At 40.0% G+C, this 22,871-nt stretch overlaps 1 protein-coding gene across 1 annotated transcript; it reads right to left on the bottom strand.

The window, feature by feature from the left end:
* Positions 1-6,904: 6,904 nt before the first annotated feature.
* On the bottom strand, positions 6,905-21,590 carry LOC310731618 (pregnancy-specific beta-1-glycoprotein 2-like; the record flags this gene model as incomplete). Its single annotated transcript, XM_083551271.1, has 12 exons — positions 6,905-6,952; positions 8,548-8,625; positions 8,727-8,763; positions 8,939-8,946; positions 14,084-14,161; positions 14,475-14,482; positions 18,720-18,989; positions 19,090-19,308; positions 19,396-19,632; positions 21,176-21,323; positions 21,384-21,445; positions 21,560-21,590. 12 exons carry the CDS (start codon positions 21,588-21,590, stop codon positions 6,905-6,907), a joined length of 1,224 nt encoding a protein of 407 aa, XP_083407397.1.
* Positions 21,591-22,871: the final 1,281 nt, after the last annotated feature.

Genomic DNA, 22,871 nt, shown 5'->3' with positions numbered 1-22,871 from the left:
AAAACACGGCTCTTCAATCTGTTCTTGTTTCATTCAGATATTTATATAATAAAATAGTTCAGTTACTCACATAATGACCAGAACAGCAATAAGAAGAAGGAGAAGCAGAGTAGGAACGAGTGCAGCAGCTCCCCATGCAACATGGAGCTTCCACACCTCATCACCTGAGGGAAAGAAAAGCTTTTATTACAGGTACAGAGACAAATATATTTTACTGCAGCAATGAAATCATCAAATCTTAATAACTACATTGCACCCAGTATATGGACTTTTCACTCAGTAAACACAACTAGTAAAACTTTACACATGACACTTATGTAACACATGCAGGTGTACGGGTGTAGAGTTTTGACGTCCCAGCTGGTTGTGAGCAGTGCAGTAGTAGAGTCCACTGTGTAGGGAGCTAATTTTACTGATGCTGTAAATCTGGTTTGTTGTCCACAGGTTGTTTGTAGCTACTCTTTGCCTTTAACCAGGAGTAGGTGAGAACAGGAGGGTTTGCATCACTGCTACAGCTTAAAGTCACTGAATCAACCTTCACTAGACTTTCAGAGGAATGAACCACTGCTATGATGTTTTTAGGGGAATCTGATCAGAAATACAACAACTAAATCAGCTGGTGTTGGTTCAGAATCAGCATTTGTTATATAAAAATAGATGTACTGTGTTTGAGAAAAGTTAAATCCACACTCACACACTGGAGAAGATCGGAGACTGTCGTGGCCTTCAACAGCACAGCTGTAACTGACCTCACCACTGACTGCAGCTACAAAGCAGGAGGCAGATTTACACTCATTCACCCGCTGTCCGTTCTTGTACCAGATGTAAGTGGGATTGTTTGACAGAGTGCAGGTGGTGTTACAGCTCAGCTTCATGTACTGATCAGTCCAGTCTGATACTGTAACCTTCAGATCTGCAAATTATAGAAAGTATGTGAGTAATTACTTTGCTCTCTATTCACTTTATTTAGTAAATATATACTTGTATAACTGTACATCACCTGTAACAGACAGAGCGACTCCAGGTTCTCCAGTGTAATCACCTCCATCAGTGTAGAATCTGAATCTGTATGTTTGAGCATCTGTCTCTCTCAGGTTAGTGATTCTCAGACTACAGTTATTCTGAGAGTTCTGTGTGTACTGCACTCGGCCCTGATGCTCCTCACCCTTTCTCACATCTACAGGATCATCATCAGCCTTCTGTTTAATGAACCACACTGATGTTCTCACTGTGTGTTCTGCAGGGTGCGTATAAGAGCAGGAGAGATCAACCGATGTGCCTTTCAGAGCACACACATGATCAGGAGTGTAAGTCACACGCCAACACGCCTTACTCATTACACCTGAAACATATAGAGAGGTAATAACTGTGGGAGGATCTTCTTTTGAAGCCTGGCATCCCATAATTATCATCTAGTTCTGGTCATAAATGTAGTTAAAACAGAAGATATTGAGTTTAATTTCGAAAATTAGGTGTCTTGTCAATTTTATTGTAAACTTGAGAGGGAGGAATCTGGACAGATTTACTCTGACACTTACACACTGGAGGAGAGCGACGTTCACTCTCATACACCCTACAGGAGTAGCTGCCTTCATCATGTAGACTAGTCGAGTCGAGGACAATGAAGTTATCATATGTAGTTTTTAACTTTTGGCCATTCCTGTACCAGTAGAAATTGTATGTTCTGAGACTGCAGGTGAAACTGCAGGTCAGTTTTACTTCTTTCTGTCCTTCAGGTTTAGGCTCCACCTTCACCTGCAAATCTACACACAATAATGTACAAAAACTCTGTAAATACTACAGACCTGTTATATATCATATTATACTGCAAAGTCTACATGTGCATTATTACCTGTAACAGTCAGATGAACTCCAGATGGCGCTGATATCCAGTCACTGCTCTGTGTTTTAAATCTAATGTTATAAACTCCAGAGTCACTCACACTCACATTTTGCACTGACAGCGTACATTCAGGTGTCCAGATTATAACTCGTCCTGAATATTGTGGATCTTTACTCAGGTCTTGTGGTTCTCCTTCAGAGCTCTGGACTCGATACCACTCGCTCTGTGTGACACTGGAGTGATCAGGATTTGTAAATGTACAGGGGATTTTTACTGAAGATTCAGCAGGAGCACAGAAACTCTGAGTGGGGAAAGTTACACTGGGCTGAGCCTGAACTCCTGGAACACACACACACACACACACACACACACACACACACACACACACACACACACACACACACACACACACACACACACACACACACACACACACACACACACACACACACACACACACGAAGCTGAAATTAAAACGATGACACATACACTGATCAGGAAGGTGTTACTTTAGACTTCACCACTGATGCTGCTGTTTTTAGTCACACAGAGCGATTGTACCAAAATCATGTGAAAATGACATGTAAAAATAGATCTCAGTTTGAAACAGTTTACAAACTTCCTCTTGGTTTGAAGAATATAAACAGTACAAATAAACTCACACAGATGAAGTACGGTGGAGGATACTAATATATTGTTGTGTAAAATACATGCCTAATATACATCGAGTTTTTTGTACATTCGCATGTTTTCAGTAAAAGTTGCAATAATTCGTTTAGTTTCTTGCTCTGTAACTCCTGATGTTTACTCTACAGCACCATACAAAGGATCAATCTTGCACACAGACTGAAAGGATACAGCAACGACATAATCGCACAGAAAAACAGTCAAAAGAGCTGAAATATATGAGAAGTTTACCAGTCAGTAACACGAGGATTGCAGCTGCTGCTGTAATGTTTCTCGCCATTCTGCCTTCAGACAGACGTCACTTAAAGATCCACCAGGTGTTGAATTTAATGCAAAGATTTCCTTGGAAATGCTTTCAAGAAATGCTTTCAAGAAATCTTACACTTTTAATAAACAATAACTTTCTCACTTAGTTTGTTCCTCCTTCACCCGTACTGTATTTGTGAGCACCAGCAGTAAAGATTGTGATTATCAGTCTGTTTCAGCTCAGTCTCTTCCCCTTTTGATGCATTAAAACAGAAATACATACGGTCAACACCCATTTATTACTCTGTCTTTCTTTCTGTTGTGCTATGAAATGGCGTCTCTATAACTGATTTGATTTTCAGAATTAAGGTTGGAATATTTCAAATATCATGAGAACGATTTAGTGATACATTAGCAACCATGTATCTAATAACATCATAACAACCACCAATAATATTATGGCATTATATATATGGCACTTGCACAGTTTTAAACACAGTAATTAACTGAATCAGAAACAGATGTCTAGGGGGCTTAAAACTGGGTAAGGAACAGCCGAACTCTGCTACAAAGGTGAGGTTGTGGAAGACAGTCTCATGTTGCACGTCATACACCTTTGCAAGATTACGTATGTCTGAGATCAAATCAATTTCTCTTCCTCCATAGGCGTAAAAAAGTCTAACTCAGATGTATTTATGTGTGCAGAGCTCTACAAGTGTTTTGCCAGTCGAACTCGTCTGTAACAGTTTCTCTCTGACCAACCAATCAGAGGACGGAAAAATGCTGACGCTATTCTGGGCCAGCGAGCTGCCCTGTGAGGCAAATATGAACTCTGATTGGTTAAAGAAACAGACCAATTTCTAATATTCTCTAAGGTAAAAAGGCCAGCAGTACTGATTCTGAAGGCTCTGGGCAGATTAGATTGACATGGCAGCACATAGAGGCTGAAATCTGATTGGACAAAAAGTCTAACATCCACATACACGTACTGAAGCAGTGCAGCCGAGAGAAACGCTACGAAATGAAGAGAAAAAACTGTTGGGAATAAATTAAAAGAATTTCATGGAACAAATATTAGAATTTAGGTGGTAAATGTAGGTCAGTGCTTCTGATCGTGTTTAGACCAGAAGAGAAGGCTTTGATGGCCCTGATGGCCCACCACTGGTAAAACCTCTGCAAAGAACTAATAATTAATAACTACATTGCACCCAGTATATGGACTTTTCACTCAGTAAACACAACTAGTAAAACTTTACGTGTGTATAAACAACTTGGAGATATGCTGATAGATGAAAATAATCTTTCAGCTTCAGGGTGAAGCTACAGTACACATGACACTTACCTAACACATTCAGGTGTACAGGTGCAGAGTTTTGCCGTCCCAGCTGGTTGTGAGCAGTGCAGTAATAGAGTCCATTGTGATTGGTGTTGATGTTGCTGATGCTGTAATTCTGGCTTGTTGTCAGCAGTGTGTCGGTCGATTCTATCTGCTTAAACCAGGAGTAGGTGTGAACAGGAGGGTTTGCATCACTGCTACAGCTCAAAGTGACTGAATCCCCCTCCATTAGGTCTCCAGATGGATGAACCACTGCTCTGTTGTTTTTAGGGGAATCTGTATAGAAATACAACAACAAAAGCAGCTGGTGTTGGTTCAGGAGCAGCATTTGTTTTATAAAAATACTGTGTTTAAAAAAAGGTAAATCCACACTTACACACTGGAGAAAATCGGAGACTGTCATGGCCTTCAACAGCACAGCTGTAACTGACCTCACCACTGACTGCAGCTACAGAGCAGGAGGCAGATTTACTCTCATTCACCCGCTGTCCGTTCTTGTACCAGATGTAAGTGGGATTGTTAGACAGAGTGCAGATGGTGTTACAGCTCAGCTCCATGTACTGATCAGTCCAGTCTGATACTGTAACCTTCAGATCTGCAAATTATAGAAAGTATGTGAGTAATTACTTTGCTCTCTATTCACTTTATTTAGTAAATATATACTTGTATAACTGTACATCACCTGTAACAGACAGAGCGACTCCAGGTTCTCCAGTGTAATCACCTCCATCAGTGTAGAATCTGAATCTGTATGTTTGAGCATCTGTCTCTCTCAGGTTAGTGATTCTCAGACTACAGTTACTCTGAGAGTTCTGTGTGTACTGCACTCGGCCCTGATGCTCCTCACCCTTTCTCACATCTACAGGATCATCATCAGCCTTCTGTTTAATGAACCACACTGATGTTCTCACTGTGTGTTCTGCAGGGTGCGTATAAGAGCAGGAGAGATCAACCGATGTGCCTTTCAGAGCACACACATGATCAGGAGTGTAAGTCACACCCCAACACGCCTTACTCATTACACCTGAAACATATAGAGAGGTAATAACTGTGGGAGGATCTTCTTTTGAAGCCTGGCATCCCATAATTATCATCTAGTTCTGGTCATAAATGTAGTTAAAACAGAAGATATTAAGTTTAATTTCGAAAATTAGGTGTCTTGTCAATTTTATTGTAAACTTGAGAGGGAGGAATCTGGACAGATTTACTCTGACACTTACACACTGGAGGAGAGCGACGTTCACTCTCATACACCCTACAGGAGTAGCTGCCTTCATCATGTAGTCTAGTCGAGTCGAGGACAATGAAGTTGTCATTTGTAGTTTTTAACTTTTGGCCATTCTTGTACCAGTAGAAATTGTATGGACTGAGACTGCAGGTGAAACTGCAGGTCAGTTTTACTTCTCTCTGTCCTTCAGGTTTAGGCTCCACCTTCACCTGCAAATCTACACACAATAATGTACAAAAACTCTGTAAATACTACAGACCTGTTATATATCATATTATACTGCAAAGTCTATGTGTGCATTATTACCTGTAACAGTCAGATGAACTCCAGATGGCGCTGATATCCAGTCACTACTCTGTGTTTTAAATCTAAAGTTATAAACTCCAGAGTCACTCACACTCACATTTTGCACTGACAGCGAACATTCAGATGTCCAGATTATAACTCGTCCTGAATATTGTGGATCTTTACTCAGGTCTTGTGGTTCTCCTTCAGAGCTCTGGACTCGATACCACTCGCTCTGTGTGACACTGGAGTGATCAGGATTTGTAAATGTACAGGGGATTTTTACTGTAGATTCAGCAACAGCACAGAAACTCTGAGTGGGGAAAGTTACACTGGGCTGAGCCTGAACTCCTGGAACAAACACACACACACACACACACACACACACACACACACACACACACACACACACACACACACACACACACACACACACACACACACACACACACACACACACACGCCTTAAAAGCAGAAATTAAAGTAATACTCGTACACTGACCAGGAAGGGTGTTACATTTGATTTCACCACTGATGCTGATGTTTTTAGTCACACAGAGCGACTGAACCAAGATCGTGTGAAAATGACATGTAAAAATAGATCTCAGTTTGAAACAGTTCACAAACTTTCTCTGGGTTTGTAGAATATTAACAGTACAAATGATAATACATGCCTAATATACATCATCTTATTTTATTTACTTTATAGGATCTAGAGTTTGATGAAGATAAAGACATAAATTACATTGGTCTCTCAGTACCTGAAAGTCAGTGTCTCTGTTTGCTATTCTCTTCCTCCTATTCACACAAATAACATAAAACACGGCTCTTCAATCTGTTCTTGTTTCATTCAGATATTTATATAATAAAATAGTTCAGTTACTCACATAATGACCAGAACAGCAATAAGAAGAAGGAGAAGCAGAGTAGGAACGAGTGCAGCAGCTCCCCATGCAACATGGAGCTTCCACACCTCATCACCTGAGGGAAAGAAAAGCTTTTATATGAAAATAATCTTTCAGCTTCAGGGTGAAGCTACAGTACACATGACACTTACCTAACACATTCAGGTGTACGGGTGTAGAGTTTTGACGTCCCAGCTGGTTGTAAGCAGTGCAGTAGTAGAGTCCACTGTGCAGGGAACTGATGTTGCTGATGCTGTAATTCTGGCTTGCTGTCAGCAGTGTGTCTGCAGCTGCTCTCTGCTTAAACCAGGAGTAGGTGTGAACAGGAGGGTCTGCATCACTGCTACAGCTCAGAGTCAATGAATCCCCCTCCATTAGGTCTCCAGATGGAAGAACCTCTGCTTTTGTGTTTTTAGGGGAATCTGAGGGGAAATAAAACACCTGATCACATAAGATCACATATGTTGTGATCTGTTGCTACCTTCATAAAAGATCATGAGAAAAAAAACGTTACTGTACGTTGTAAATTGGTCTACATTGTCTGTATTTACAATTTCCATTCGTCATGGTATTTATTGGTAAAAATTGGGCAGATTTGTTTTGGTTGATGGTTTAAAACAAAGAAATGTACCACTCAATAAGCAGAAGCTGACAGTGGGATTATGAGAAACTGAGTGAAGGAGAAAAGTTCTTACAGACTGCAGGAGAGTGAAGATTCTCATGTCCTGTTACAGCACAGGAGTAGCTGCCATCACTGCTCACATCCAGATCCAGTTCATTTCTGTTCTGGTCAGGAACACGCTGTCCGTTCTTGTACCAGATGTAAGTGGGATTGTTAGACAGAGTGCAGGTGGTGATGCAGCTCAGCTTTTTATACCCATTTCTCCAGTCTGATACTGTAACCTTCAGATCTGCACAATAATAACTATATACTGTAAATAAATGTTTAATCATTTTCAGCTGTTTATTGCTAGATTACTTAAGCAATTATAGAATAATTTGACATCACCTGTAACAGACAGAGAGACTCCAGGTTTCCCGGTGTATTTGTCCTGATCAGTGTAGAATCTGAATCTGTATGTTTGAGCATCTGTCTCTCTCAGGTTAGTGATTCTCAGACTACAGTTATTCTGAGAGTTCTGTGTGTCCTGCACTCGACCCTGATACTCCTCACCCTTTCTCACATCTACAAGCTCATCACCAGCCTTCTGTTTCCTACTCTGCTTCTCACTGTGTGTTCTGCAGGGTGCGTATAAGAGCAGGAGTAAAGGAAGTATGAGGAAGTTCAGGGAAGTTTTAGCTCTTGTGTGGTTGCTTGCTGCTGAATTTGTTGTTTTTTAATTGCAAGTGTGTTGGTACAGGATGAGAGTGGTCAGTGAAGATTTGCACATGTCCTACCTCAAGGTCAGAAGCTTCATAGTCTCTCTGCACAACAATGGTAACGAGAATGACCTGTCAGTCAGTCACTGGACACTGCATGAGCATGAGAATGAGAGAAATGGATAAACACAGATAGGAGGACCAGAGAAGATGTTCACTGTGAGGGGTTTTGCTGCCACACTTCACTGCTCTTGTGCTCTTGTGCTCTCCACAAAAACGAGGATGCTGAAGTGACACTATTATTTTACAACTCGGATGGGAGTTGTGCCACGAGTGTGCACAGTCTAGAAGTATTGAAAAACATGTTTGTAACCCATTTGAATAACGAGCAGCCAACAGATTTAGCATAGCAACCACATAGCAACAACCTATGAGCCTCAAGCACACAATGATATCATTTCAGTCACAAATGCTAACATGTTTATGCTACTAACATGCAGAGGAAATTGTCATTTCTTAACATGATTTGTGACATTGATTTTGAGAAATATAAAAAGTTTATATTACATATTATTCTCTGAACTGCATTTAACTATTCCTGCACCAGAATAAAATAATTTCTGTTTTATGCATCTACTGACAATTTATACACACACACACACACACACACACACACAAACAAAGACTGTGTACATACTTGCAGAGTATCATAATCTGGAGACATCGTCGTGAGCTGCAGTGTTGTGTACGTGTCGCCTTCAGGTGCCGGAGCCCTCTGAGAAAAAGAAACAAAATTTTCCAATCTTATTTTATTTACTTTATAGGATCTAGAGTTTGATGAAGATAAAGACATCAATTACAACGGTCTCTCAGTACCTGAAAGTCAGTGTCTCTGTTTGCTATTCTCTTCCTCCTATTCACACAAATAACATAAAACACGGCTCTTCAATCTGTTCTTGTTTCATTCAGATATTTATAGAATAAAATAGTTCAGTTACTCACATAATGACCAGAACAGCAATAAGAAGAAGAAGAAGCAGAGTAGGAACGAGTGCAGCAGCTCCCCATGCAACATGGAGCTTCCACACCTCATCACCTGAGGAAAAGAAAAGCTTTTATTACAGGTACAGAGACAAATATATTTTACTGCAGCAATTAAATCATCAAATCTTAATAACTACATTGCACCCAGTATATGGACTTTTCACTCAGTAAACACAACTAGTAAAACTTTACGTGTGTATAAACAACTTGGAGATATGCTGATATATGAAAATAATCTTTCAGCTTCAGGGTGAAGCTACAGTACACATGACACTTACCTAACACATTCAGGTGTACAGGTGCAGAGTTTTGCCGTCCCAGCTGGTTGTGAGCAGTGCAGTAATAGAGTCCATTGTGATTGGTGTTGATGTCGCTGATGCTGTAATTCTGGCTTGTTGTCAGCAGTGTGTCTGTAGATTCTATCTGCTTAAACCAGGAGTAGGTGTGAACAGGAGGGTTTGCATCACTGCTACAGCTCAGAGTCACTGAATCCCCCTCCATTAGGTCTCCAGATGGATGAACCACTGCTCTGGTGTTTTTAGGGGAATCTGTATAGAAATACAACAACTAAATCAGCTGGTGTTGGTTCAGGATCAGCATTTGTTATATAAAAATACTGTGTTTAAAAAAAGGTAAATCCACACTTACACACTGGAGAAGATCGGAGACTGTCGTGGCCTTCAACAGCACAGCTGTAACTGACCTCACCACTGACTGCAGCTACAAAGCAGGAGGCAGATTTACTCTCATTCACCCGCTGTCCGTTCTTGTACCAGATGTAAGTGGGATTGTTAGACAGAGTGCAGGTGGTGTTACAGCTCAGCTCCATGTACTGATCAGTCCAGTCTGATACTGTAACCTTCAGATCTGCAAATTATAGAAAGTATGTGAGTAATTACTTTGCTCTCTATTCACTTTATTTAGTAAATATATACTTGTATAACTGTACATCACCTGTAACAGACAGAGCGACTCCAGGTTCTCCAGTGTAATCACCTCCATCAGTGTAGAATCTGAATCTGTATGTTTGAGCATCTGTCTCTCTCAGGTTAGTGATTCTCAGACTACAGTTATTCTGAAAGTTCTGTGTGTACTGCACTCGGCCCTGATGCTCCTCACCCTTTCTCACATCTACAGGATCATCATCAGCCTTCTGTTTAATGAACCACACTGATGTTCTCACTGTGTGTTCTGCAGGGTGCGTATAAGAGCAGGAGAGATCAACCGATGTGCCTTTCAGAGCACACACATGATCAGGAGTGTAAGTCACACGCCAACACGCCTTACTCATTACACCTGAAACATATAGAGAGGTAATAACTGTGGGAGGATCTTCTTTTAAAGCCTGGCATCCCATAATTATCATCTAGTTCTGGTCATAAATGTAGTTAAAACAGAAGATATTGAGTTTAATTTCGAAAATAAGGTGTTTTGTCAATTTTATTGGAAACTTGAGGGGGAGGAATCTGGACAGATTTACTCTGACACTTACACACTGGAGGAGAGCGACGTTCACTCTCATACGCTCTACAGGAGTAGCTGCCTTCATCATGTAGACTAGTCGAGTCGAGGACAATGAAGTTATCATATGTAGTTTTTAACATTTGGCCATTCCTGTACCAGTCGAAATTGTATGGACTGAGACTGCAGGTGAAACTGCAGGTCAGTTTTACTTCTCTCTGTCCTTCAGGTTTAGGCTCCACCTTCACCTGCAAATCTACACACAATAATGTACAAAAACTCTGTAAATACTACAGACCTGTTATATATCATATTATACTGCAAAGTCTATGTGTGCATTATTACCTGTAACAGTTAGATGAACTCCAGATGGCGCTGATATCCAGTTACTACTCTGTGTTTTAAATCTAATGTTATAAACTCCAGAGTCACTCACACTCACATTTTTCACTGTCAGCGCACATTCAGATGTCCAGATTATAACTCGTCCTGAATATTGTGGATCTTTACTCAGGTCTTGTGGTTCTCCTTCAGAGCTCTGGACTCGATACCACTCTCTCTGTGTGACACTGGAGTGATCAGGATTTGTAAATGTACAGGGGATTTTTACTGTAGATTCAGCAACAGCACAGAAACTCTGAGTGGGGAAAGTTACACTGGGCTGAGCCTGAACTCCTGGAACACACACACACACACACACACACACACACACACACACACACACACACACACACACACACACACACACAAAACAGAAGCAGAAAGTAAAATAATGTCTTGTGCACTGACAGGGAAGTATAATCAGTCTTAAGTGCTGCTGCTGCACTCAGTCACACATAGTGAGTGAAAAAAAAAGTTGTGAAATTGACAATAAAAATAGAACTCATTTTAAAACTTCCTCTGGGTTTGTAGACTCTAGAACTGCAACAAATAAACTCATGCAGTAAAAAAACAGTGCAGGATACTAACACATTATAGTTTGTACAGTAATACATGACTAATACACATATGATTTAACATACGTATGTGATCTTTTTATTTCTGGCTCTATACTGTACCTCCTGATGTTTACTCTACAGCACCCTACAAATGATCTTTTCTACATACAGATGTTTCTGAAAGGATGCAGTAGTGACACAGAAGCACAGAAAAACAGTAGAAAGAGCTGAAATATATGAAAAGTTTACCAGTGAGTAACATGAGAATTGCTGCTGCTGCTGCTGCTGTAAAGTTTCTCGTCATTCTGTGAAAAACGCTGACATCAACCTTTAAACAGCTCATACTAAAATCCACCAGGTGTGAAATTTAGTCCAAAAATATCCTTAGAATTACAATATAAAACTTTCTTACTCTTTTAATAAACAATAACTGCCTAAATCAGCCTATTCCTCTTTCACTCATGCTGCACTCGTCTCTGTACGACACTTCCAGTTATGACTCGGAATATGAACGATGCGTTCACACCAGCATTGTGTGAACCACGCCAACGTGTTTAAGCCTCCTCTTTACTTTTAACCCTATAAAAAAAGTCATTCAAGTTTCATTAATACCACATTCCTACTCGATTTTTCTTTCTTCTGAGGTAAAAAAAACACTGTTACTTTTAATTCTTTGATAATGTCTAAATGTGATGATGTTAATGTTGTGATGTAAATGTACATTTTGTTATAATGTTTAGTAATGGATATTTGTCTTAATCAAGCTACAAGTACAGGAATGAAGAAGCCAAGAGAAGTCCATGCGATTTGACCATAATCAGTTATTCCTAAGCTATTTCTAGCGCCCTCCTGTGGCCGTTTTAGACAACTTATTTTTTTTATCCCAAGTCATGGCGAAACTAAATTGTAGAATTTTTTTGTAAATCACATGCTCATTTCAAACTATTGTAGAAAAAGAAACCATCAAATCAAGTCTGTTTTATAATCAATTAAGATTCTGGTATTTTAAACTCTCCTTGTCGTGTTCGACACACACCAGTTTCACATACAGAGGTATTATACATAATAATAGTAATAGCATTTAACAGTCAACAGTCAGTCCTATAGAGTCTAATACAGATAATTTATTAAAAAAATGTATATTTTTTTACCACATGTTAATATGTTAACATATATGTTAAGAATATTATATATAAATATTTGTTGGGGCGTGGGTTTTTTCCCTGTTTTTATGAGGAAGTTCAGGGAAGTTTTAGCTCTTGTGTGGTTGCTTGCTGCTGAAGGCAGGGTCAGTGGGAAAATCCTGATAATTTGTTGGTTTTTAATTGCAAGTGTGTTGGTACAGGATGAGAGTGGTCAGTGAAGATTTGCACATGTCCTACCTCAAGGTCAGAAGCTTCATAGTCTCTCTGCACAACAATGGTAAAGAGAATGACCTCAGTCAGTCACTGGACACTGCATGAGCATGAGAATGAGAGAAAAGGATAAACACAGGTAGGAGGACCAGAGAAGATGTTCACTGTGAGGGGTTTTGCTGCCACACTTCACTGTTCTTGTGCTCTTGTGCTCTCCACAACAACGAGGATGCTGAAGTGACACTATTATTTTACAACTCGGATGGGAGTTGTGCCACGAGTGTGCACAGTCTAGAAGTATTGAAAAACATGTTTGTAACCCATTTGAATAACGAGCAGCCAACAGATTTAGCATAGCAACCACATAGCAACAACCTATGAGCCTCAAGCACACAATGATATAATTTCAGTCACAAATGCTAACATGTTTATGCTACTAACATGCAGAGGAAATTGTCATTTCTTAACATGATTTGTGACATTGATTTTGAGAAATATAAAAAGTTTATATTACATATTATTCTCTGAACTGCATTTAACTATTCCTGCACCTGAATAAAATAATTTCTGAACAATGTGTTTTTGCATCTACTGACAATTTATATACTTAAAATTCATGCTTGTATTACAATTAAAATAAGGAACATATACTCTTTTGTTTGATTTAATTTCCTTTATGAGACGGTTAGGACTTGAACCAGGGACAATGGCTTCATAGTCAAACCATCTATAAGATGTGGCACAGAGGGGCATATGAACCTAATCAGAGATAGACTCAATGAAAAGGTGGAAGGTTTCATAATGTATTTATTATAAAGTAAAAAACAAGAATAAACAAAGAAGACAAGAAATAAAATATTAAACTGAAAATCTTCTTAAAGAACTCAAGAAGAGTTGTCCCAATGACTTTTTCTAGAAAAAAGCAGAGAAAAGCAAAATATATTAAAAACTTTAAAAGAGGCAACTTGAAACAATGCTGGGGACACGGGAAACAAAACACTATCAGTAGACCATACAACATTAAGAAGCAAGTGAAAAACTACCACAAAGAAAGACCTTAAATAGACTGTGGGAGATTGGGAACAGGTGGAGACAATTGAGCATTTGGAAAGGGCAAAGGCGACATCTGGTGGTAAAAGGAAATAACTACAAATACAAAACCCCCTGAATCCTGAGACTTGATATATAAACTCATACTCAGTCTGGTGAAGCAGGTACACTTACCGTCAGGGTGTCTTAATTAAGGACGTGGCTGCAGGGTTCGGTGTTGGCTCTTGACAGAGCTCTTAATATTCTAAATGGAAAAGATTACAGAATGAAGAATGTAATATGTGTGTTGCTAACACACACACACACACACACACACACACACACACACACACACACACACACACACACACACACACACACAAACAAACAAAGACTGTGTACATACTTGCAGAGTATCATAATCTGGAGACATCGTCGTGAGCTGCAGTGTTGTGTACGTGTCGCCTTCAGGTGCCGGAGCCCTCTGAGAAAAAGAAACAAAATTTTCCAATCTTATTTTATTTACTTTATAGGATCTAGAGTTTGATGAAGATAAAGACATAAATTACAACGGTCTCTCAGTACCTGAAAGTCAGTGTCTCTGTTTGCTATTCTCTTCCTCCTATTCACACAAATAACATAAAACACGGCTCTTCAATCTGTTCTTGTTTCATTCAGATATTTATATAATAAAATAGTTCAGTTACTCACATAATGACCAGAACAGCAATAAGAAGAAGGAGAAGCAGAGTAGGAACGAGTGCAGCAGCTCCCCATGCAGCATGGAGCTTCCACACCTCATCACCTGAGGGAAAGAAAAGCTTTTATTACAGGTACAGAGACAAATATATTTTACTGCAGCAATGAAATCATCAAATCTTAATAACTACATTGCACCCAGTATATGGACTTTTCACTCAGTAAACACAACTAGTAAAACTTTACACATGACACTTACGTAACACATGCAGGTGTATGGGTGTAGAGTTTTGACGTCCCAGCTGGTTGTGAGCAGTGCAGTAGTAGAGTCCACTGTGTAGGGAGCTAATTTTACTGATGCTGTAAATCTGGTTTGTTGTCAACAGGTTGTTTGTAGCTACTCTTTGCTTAAACCAGGAGTAGGTGAGAACAGGAGGGTTTGCATCACTGCTACAGCTTAAAGTCACTGAATCAACCTTCACTAGACTTTCAGAGGAATGAACCACTGCTATGATGTTTTTAGGGGAATCTGATCAGAAATACAACAACTAAATCAGCTGGTGTTGGTTCAGGATCAGCATTTGTTTTATAAAAATAGATGTACTGTGTTTGAGAAAAGTTAAATCCACACTCACACACTGGAGAAGATCGGAGACTCTCGTGGCCTTCAACAGCACAGCTGTAACTGACCTCACCACTGACTGCAGCTACAGAGCAGGAGGCAGATTTACACTCATTCACCTGCTGTCCGTTCTTGTACCAGATGTAAGTGGGATTGTTAGACAGAGTGCAGGTGGTGTTACAGCTCAGCTCCATGTACTGATCAGTCCAGTCTGATACTGTAACCTTCAGATCTGCAAATTATAGAAAGTATGTGAGTAATTACTTTGCTCTCTATTTACTTTGTTTAGTAAATATATACTTGTAAAACTGAACATCACCTGTAACAGACAGAGCGACTCCAGGTTCTCCAGTGTAATCACCTCCATCAGTGTAGAATCTGAATCTGTATGTTTGAGCATCTGTCTCTCTCAGGTTAGTGATTCTCAGACTACAGTTATCCTGAGAGTTCTGTGTGTACTGCACTCGGCCCTGATACTCCTCACCCTTTCTCACATCTACAGGATCATCATCAGCCTTCTGTTTAATGAACCACACTGATGTTCTCACTGTGTGTTCTGCAGGGTGCGTATAAGAGCAGGAGAGATCAACCGATGTGCCTTTCAGAGCACACACATGATCAGGAGTGTAAGTCACACCCCAAAACGCCTTACTCATTACACCTGAAACATATAGAGAGGTAATAACTGTGGGAGGATCTTCTTTTGAAGCCTGGCATCCCATAATTATCATCTAGTTCTGGTCATAAATGTAGTTAAAACAGAAGATATTGAGTTTTATTTAGAAAATTAGGTGTCTTGTCAATTTTATTGGAAACTTGAGGGGGAGGAATCTGGACAGATTTACTCTGACACTTACACACTGGAGGAGAGCGACGTTCACTCTCATACGTACTACAGGAGTAGCTGCCTTCATCATGTAGACTAGTCGAGTCGAGGACAATGAAGTTATCATATGTAGTTTTTAACATTTGGCCATTCCTGTACCAGTGGAAATTGTATGTACTGAGACTGCAGGTGAAACTACAGGTCAGTTTTACTTCTCTCTGTCCTTCAGGTTTAGGCTCCACCTTCACCTGCAAATCTACACACAATAATGTACAAAAACTCTGTAAATACTACAGACCTGTTATATATCATATTATACTGCAAAGTCTATGTGTGCATTATTACCTGTAACAGTTAGATGAACTCCAGATGGCGCTGATATCCAGTCACTGCTCTGTGTTTTAAATCTAATGTTATAAACTCCAGAGTCACTCACACTCACATTTTTCACTGACAGCGTACATTCAGGTGTCCAGATTATAACTCGTCCTGAATATTGTGGATCTTTACTCAGGTCTTGTGGTTCTCCTTCAGAGCTCTGGACTCGATACCACTCTCTCTGTGTGACACTGGAGTGATCAGGATTTGTAAATGTACAGGGGAATTTTACTGAAGATTCAGCAAGAGCACAGAAACTCTGAGTGGGGAAAGTTACACTGGGCTGAGCCTGAACTCCTGGAAAACACACACACACACACACACACACACACACACACACACACACACACACACACACACACACACACACACACACACATATGAAGCTGAAATTAAAACGATGACACATACACTGATCAGAAAGGGTGTTACTTTAGACTTCACCACTGATGCTGCTGTTTTTAGTCACACAGAGCGATTGTACCAAAATCATGTGAAAATGACATGTAAAAATAGATCTCAGTTTGAAAGTTTACAAACTTCCTCTTGGTTTGAAGAATATAAACAGTACAAATAAACTCACACAGATGAAGAACGGTGGAGGATACTAATATATTGTTGTGTAAAATACATGCCTAATATACATCATGAGTTTTTTGTACATTCGCATGTTTTCAGTAAAAGTTGCAATAATTCGTTTAGTTTCTTGCTCTGTAACTCCTGATGTTTACTCTACAGCACCATACAAAGGATCAATCTTGCACACAGACTGAAAGGATACAGCAACGACATAATCGCACAGAAAAACAGTCAAAAGAGCTGAAATATATGAGAAGTTTACCAGTCAGTAACACGAGGATTGCAGCTGCTGCTGTAATGTTTCTCGCCATTCTGCCTTCAGACAGACGTCACTTAAAGATCCACCAGGTGTTGAATTTAATGCAAAGATTTCCTTGGAAATGCTTTCAAGAAATGCTTTCAAGAAATCTTACTCTTTTAATAACTTTCTCACTTAGTTTGTTCCTCATTCACCCGTACTGTATTTGTGAGCACCAGCAGTAAAGATTGTGATTATCAGTCTTTTTCAGCTCAGTCTCTTCCCCTTTTGATGCATTAAAACAGAAATACATACGGTTAACACCCCTTTATTACTCTGTCTTTCTTTCTGTTGTGCTATGAAATAGCGTCTCTATAACTGATTTGATTTTCAGAATTAAGGTTGGAATATTTCAAATATCATGAGAACGATTTAGTAAAACATTAGCAACCATGTATCTAATAACATCATAACAACCACCAATGATATTATGGCATCCAATGAGAAAGATGCCAGCAACCCCTGGAATACAGAGGTAGCCAAATTGGTTAGCATAGCAACTAGCTAACAACACCATGGAAAGCACCTGGAATATCATGGCAACCAACAAGCAAAATGCTAACAAACCACGGATATACTTTAGGAAACACCTAGCAATAACCAAATCTGTTTAGCACAGCAACCACCTAGCAACACCATAGCTTACACAGCCTCATCATCAGACATAATATTAAAAACAATGATTATAATTTAAAAAAGACAGAATAAGTACAAACTTGTGACTAAGAATGTAAAACTACCCTTTGGCTCTCAATTATAACACTTGCACAGTTTAAAACACATTAATTAACTGAATCAGAAACAGATGTCTAGGGGGCTTAAAACTGGGTAAGGAACAGCCGAACTCTGCTACAAAGGTGAGGTTGTGGAAGACAGTCTCATGTTGCACGTCATACACCTTTGCAAGGTTACGTATGTCTGAGATCAAATCAATTTCTCTTCCTCCATAGGCGTGAAAAAGTCTAACTCAGATGTATTTATGTGTGCAGAGCTCTACAAGTGTTTTGCCAGTCGAACTTGGCTGTAACAGTTTCTCTCTGACCAACCAATCAGACCAACCAATCAGAGGACGGAAAAATGCTGACGCTATTCTGGGCCAGCGAGCTGCCCTGTGAGGCAAATATGAACTCTGATTGGTTAAAGAAACAGACCAATTTCTAATATTCTCTAAGGTAAAAAGGCCAGCAGTACTGATTCTGAAGGCTCTGGGCAGATTAGATTGACATGGCAGCACATAGAGGCTGAAATCTGATTGGACAAAAAGTCTAACATCCTCATACACGTACTGAAGCAGTGCAGCCGAGAGAAACGCTACGAAAATGAAGAGAAAAAACTGTTGGGAATAAATTAAAACAATTTCATGGAACAAATATTAGAATTTAGGTGGTAAATGTAGGTCAGTGCTTTTGATCGTGTTTAGACCAGAAGAGAAGGCTTTGATGGCCCTGATGGCCCACCACTGGTAAAACCTCTGCAAAGAACTAATAATTAATAACTACATTGCACCCAGTATATGGACTTTTCACTCAGTAAACACAACTAGTAAAACTTTACGTGTGTATAAACAACTTGGAGATATGCTGATAGATGAAAATAATCTTTCAGCTTCAGGGTGAAGCTACAGTACACATGACACTTACCTAACACATTCAGGTGTACGGGTGCAGAGTTTTGCCGTCCCAGCTGGTTGTGAGCAGTGCAGTAATAGAGTCCATTGTGATTGGTGTTGATGTTGCTGATGCTGTAATTCTGGCTTGTTGTCAGCAGTGTGTCTGTAGATTCTATCTGCTTAAACCAGGAGTAGGTGTGAACAGGAGGGTTTGCATCACTGCTACAGCTCAGAGTCACTGAATCCCCCTTCATTAGGTCTCCAGATGGATGAACCACTGCTCTGGTGTTTTTAGGGGAATCTGTATAGAAATACAACAACTAAATCAGCTGGTGTTGGTTCAGGATCAGCATTTGTTATATAAAAATACTGTGTTTAAAAAAAGTTAAATCCACACTTACACACTGGAGGAGATCGGAGACTGTCGTGGCCTTCAACAGCACAGCTGTAACTGACCTCACCACTGACTGCAGCTACAAAGCAGGAGGCAGATTTACTCTCATTCACCCGCTGTCCGTTTTTGTACCAGATGTAAGTGGGATTGTTAGACAGAGTGCAGGTGGTGTTACAGCTCAGCTCCATGTACTGATCAGTCCAGTCTGATACTGTAACCTTCAGATCTGCAAATTATAGAAAGTATGTGAGTAATTACTTTGCTCTCTATTCACTTTATTTAGTAAATATATACTTGTATAACTGTACATCACCTGTAACAGACAGAGCGACTCCAGGTTCTCCAGTGTAATCACCTCCATCAGTGTAGAATCTGAATCTGTATGTTTGAGCATCTGTCTCTCTCAGGTTAGTGATTCTCAGACTACAGTTATTCTGAGAGTTCTGTGTGTACTGCACTCGGCCCTGATACTCCTCACCCTTTCTCACATCTACAGGATCATCATCAGCCTTCTGTTTAATGAACCACACTGATGTTCTCACTGTGTGTTCTGCAGGGTGCGTATAAGAGCAGGAGAGATCAACCGATGTGCCTTTCAGAGCACACACATGATCAGGAGTGTAAGTCACACGCCAACACGCCTTACTCATTACACCTGAAACATATAGAGAGGTAATAACTGTGGGAGGATCTTCTTTTGAAGCCTGGCATCCCATAATTATCATCTAGTTCTGGTCATAAATGTAGTTAAAACAGAAGATATTGAGTTTAATTTCGAAAATTAGGTGTCTTGTCAATTTTATTGGAAACTTGAGGGGGAGGAATCTGGACAGATTTACTCTGACACTTACACACTGGAGGAGAGCGACGTTCACTCTCATACGCCCTACAGGAGTAGCTGCCTTCATCATGTAGTCTAGTCGAGTCGAGGACAATGAAGTTGTCATTTGTAGTTTTTACCTTTTGGCCATTCCTGTACCAGTAGAAATTGTATGGACTGAGACTGCAGGTGAAACTGCAGGTCAGTTTTACTTCTCTCTGTCCTTCAGGTTTAGGCTCCACCTTCACCTGCAAATCTACACACAATAATGTACAAAAACTCTGTAAATACTACAGACCTGTTATATATCATATTATACTGCAAAGTCTACATGTGCATTATTACCTGTAACAGTTAGATGAACTCCAGATGGCGCTGATATCCAGTCACTGCTCTGTGTTTTAAATCTAATGTTATAAACTCCAGAGTCACTCACACTCACATTTTTCACTGACAGCGTACATTCAGATGTCCAGATTATAACTCGTCCTGAATATTGTGGATCTTTACTCAGGTCTTGTGGTTCTCCTTCAGAGCTCTGGACTCGATACCACTCTCTCTGTGTGACACTGGAGTGATCAGGATTTGTAAATGTACAGGGGATTTTTACTGAAGATTCAGCAACAGCACAGAAACTCTGAGTGGGGAAAGTTACACTGGGCTGAGCCTGAACTCCTGGAACACACACACACACACACACACACACACACACACACACACACACACACACACACACACACACACACACACACACACACACACGCCTTAAAAGCAGAAATTAAAGTGATACTCGTACACTGACCAGGAAGGGGGTTACATCAGATTTCACCACTGATGCTGATGTTTTTAGTCACACAGAGCGACTGAACCAAGATCGTGTGAAAATGACATGTAAAAATAGATCTCAGTTTGAAACAGTTCACAAACTTTCTCTGGGTTTGTAGAATATTAACAGTACAAATGATAATACATGCCTAATATACATCATCTTATTTTATTTACTTTATAGGATCTAGAGTTTGATGACATAAAACACGGCTCTTCAATCTGTTCTTGTTTCATTCAGATATTTATATAATAAAATAGTTCGGTTACTCACATAATGACCAGAACAGCAATAAGAATAAGGAGAAGCAGAGTAGGAACGAGTGCAGCAGCTCCCCATGCAGCATGGAGCTTCCACACCTCCTGTATCACCTGAGGGAAAGAAAAGCTTTTATATGAAAATAATCTTTTAGCTTCAGGGTGAAGCTACAGTACACATGACACTTACCTAACACATTCAGGTGTACGGGTGTAGAGTTTTGACGTCCCAGCTGGTTGTAAGCAGTGCAGTAGTAGAGTCCACTGTGCAGGGAGCTGATGTTGCTGATGCTGTAATTCTGGTTTGCTGTCAGCAGTGTGTCTGCAGCTGCTCTCTGCTTAAACCAGGAGTAGGTGTGAACAGGAGGGTCTGCATCACTGCTACAGCTTAAAGTCACTGAATCCACCTCCATTAGGTCTCCAGTTGGAAGAACCTCTGCTTTTGTGTTTTTAGGGAAATCTGATGGGAAATAAAACACCTGATCACATAAGATCACATATGTTGTGATCTGTTGCTACCTTCATAAAAGATCATGAGAAAAAAAACGTTACTGTACGTTGTAAATTGGTCTACATTGTCTGTATTTAAAATTTCCATTCGTCATGGTATTTATTGGTAAAAACTGGGCAGATTTGTTTGGGTTGATGGTTTAAAACAAAGAAATGTACCACTCAATAAGCAGAAGCGGACAGTGGGATTATGAGAAACTGAGTGAAGGAGAAAAGTTCTTACAGACTGCAGGAGAGTGAAGATTCTCATGTCCTGTTACAGCACAGGAGTAGCTGCCATCACTGCTCACATCCAGATCCAGTTCATTTCTGTTCTGGTCAGGAACACGCTGTCCGTTCTTGTACCAGATGTAAGTGGGATTGTTAGACAGAGTGCAGGTGGTGATGCAGCTCAGCTTTTTATACCCATTTCTCCAGTCTGATACTGTAACCTTCAGATCTGCACAATAATAACTATATACTGTAAATAAATGTTTAATCATTTTCAGCTGTTTATTGCTAGATTACTTAAGCAATTATAGAATAATTTGACATCACCTGTAACAGACAGAGAGACTCCAGGATTCCCGGTGTATTTGTCCTGATCAGTGTAGAATCTGAATCTGTATGTTTGAGCATCTGTCTCTCTCAGGTTAGTGATTCTCAGACTACAGTTATTCTGAGAGTTCTGTGTGTCCTGCACTCGACCCTGATACTCCTCACCCTTTCTCACATCTACAAGCTCATCACCAGCCTTCTGTTTAATGAACCACACTGATGTTCTCACTGTGTGTTCTGCAGGGTGCGTATAAGAGCAGGAGTAAAGGAAGTATGAGGAAGTTCAGGGAAGTTTTAGCTCTTGTGTGGTTGCTTGCTGCTGAATTTGTTGGTTTTTAATTGCAAGTGTGTTGGTACAGGATGAGAGTGGTCAGTGAAGATTTGCACATGTCCTACCTCAAGGTCAGAAGCTTCATAGTCTCTCTGCACAACAATGGTAACGAGAATGACCTCAGTCAGTCACTGGACACTGCATGAGCATGAGAATGAGAGAAATGGATAAACACAGGTAGGAGGACCAGAGAAGATGTTCACTGTGAGGGGTTTTGCTGCCACACTTCACTGCTCTTGTGCTCTTGTGCTCTCCACAACAACGAGGATGCTGAAGTGACACTATTATTTTACAACTCGGATGGGAGTTGTGTTACGAGTGTGCACAGTCTAGAAGTATTGAAAAAAAATTTTTGTAACCCATTTGAATAACGAGCAGCCAACAGATTTAGCATAGCAACCACATAGCAACAACCTATGAGCCTCAAGCACACAATGATATAATTTCAGTCACAAATGCTAACATGTTTATGCTACTAACATGCAGAGGAAATTGTCATTTCTTAACA

Source organism: Silurus aristotelis (genome assembly GCF_946808225.1).
Source record: "Silurus aristotelis genome assembly, chromosome: 9".
NCBI lineage: Eukaryota > Metazoa > Chordata > Actinopteri > Siluriformes > Siluridae > Silurus > Silurus aristotelis.
Note: the sequence above shows the minus strand (reverse complement) of the source record. Positions and strands in the feature narration are given on the sequence as shown.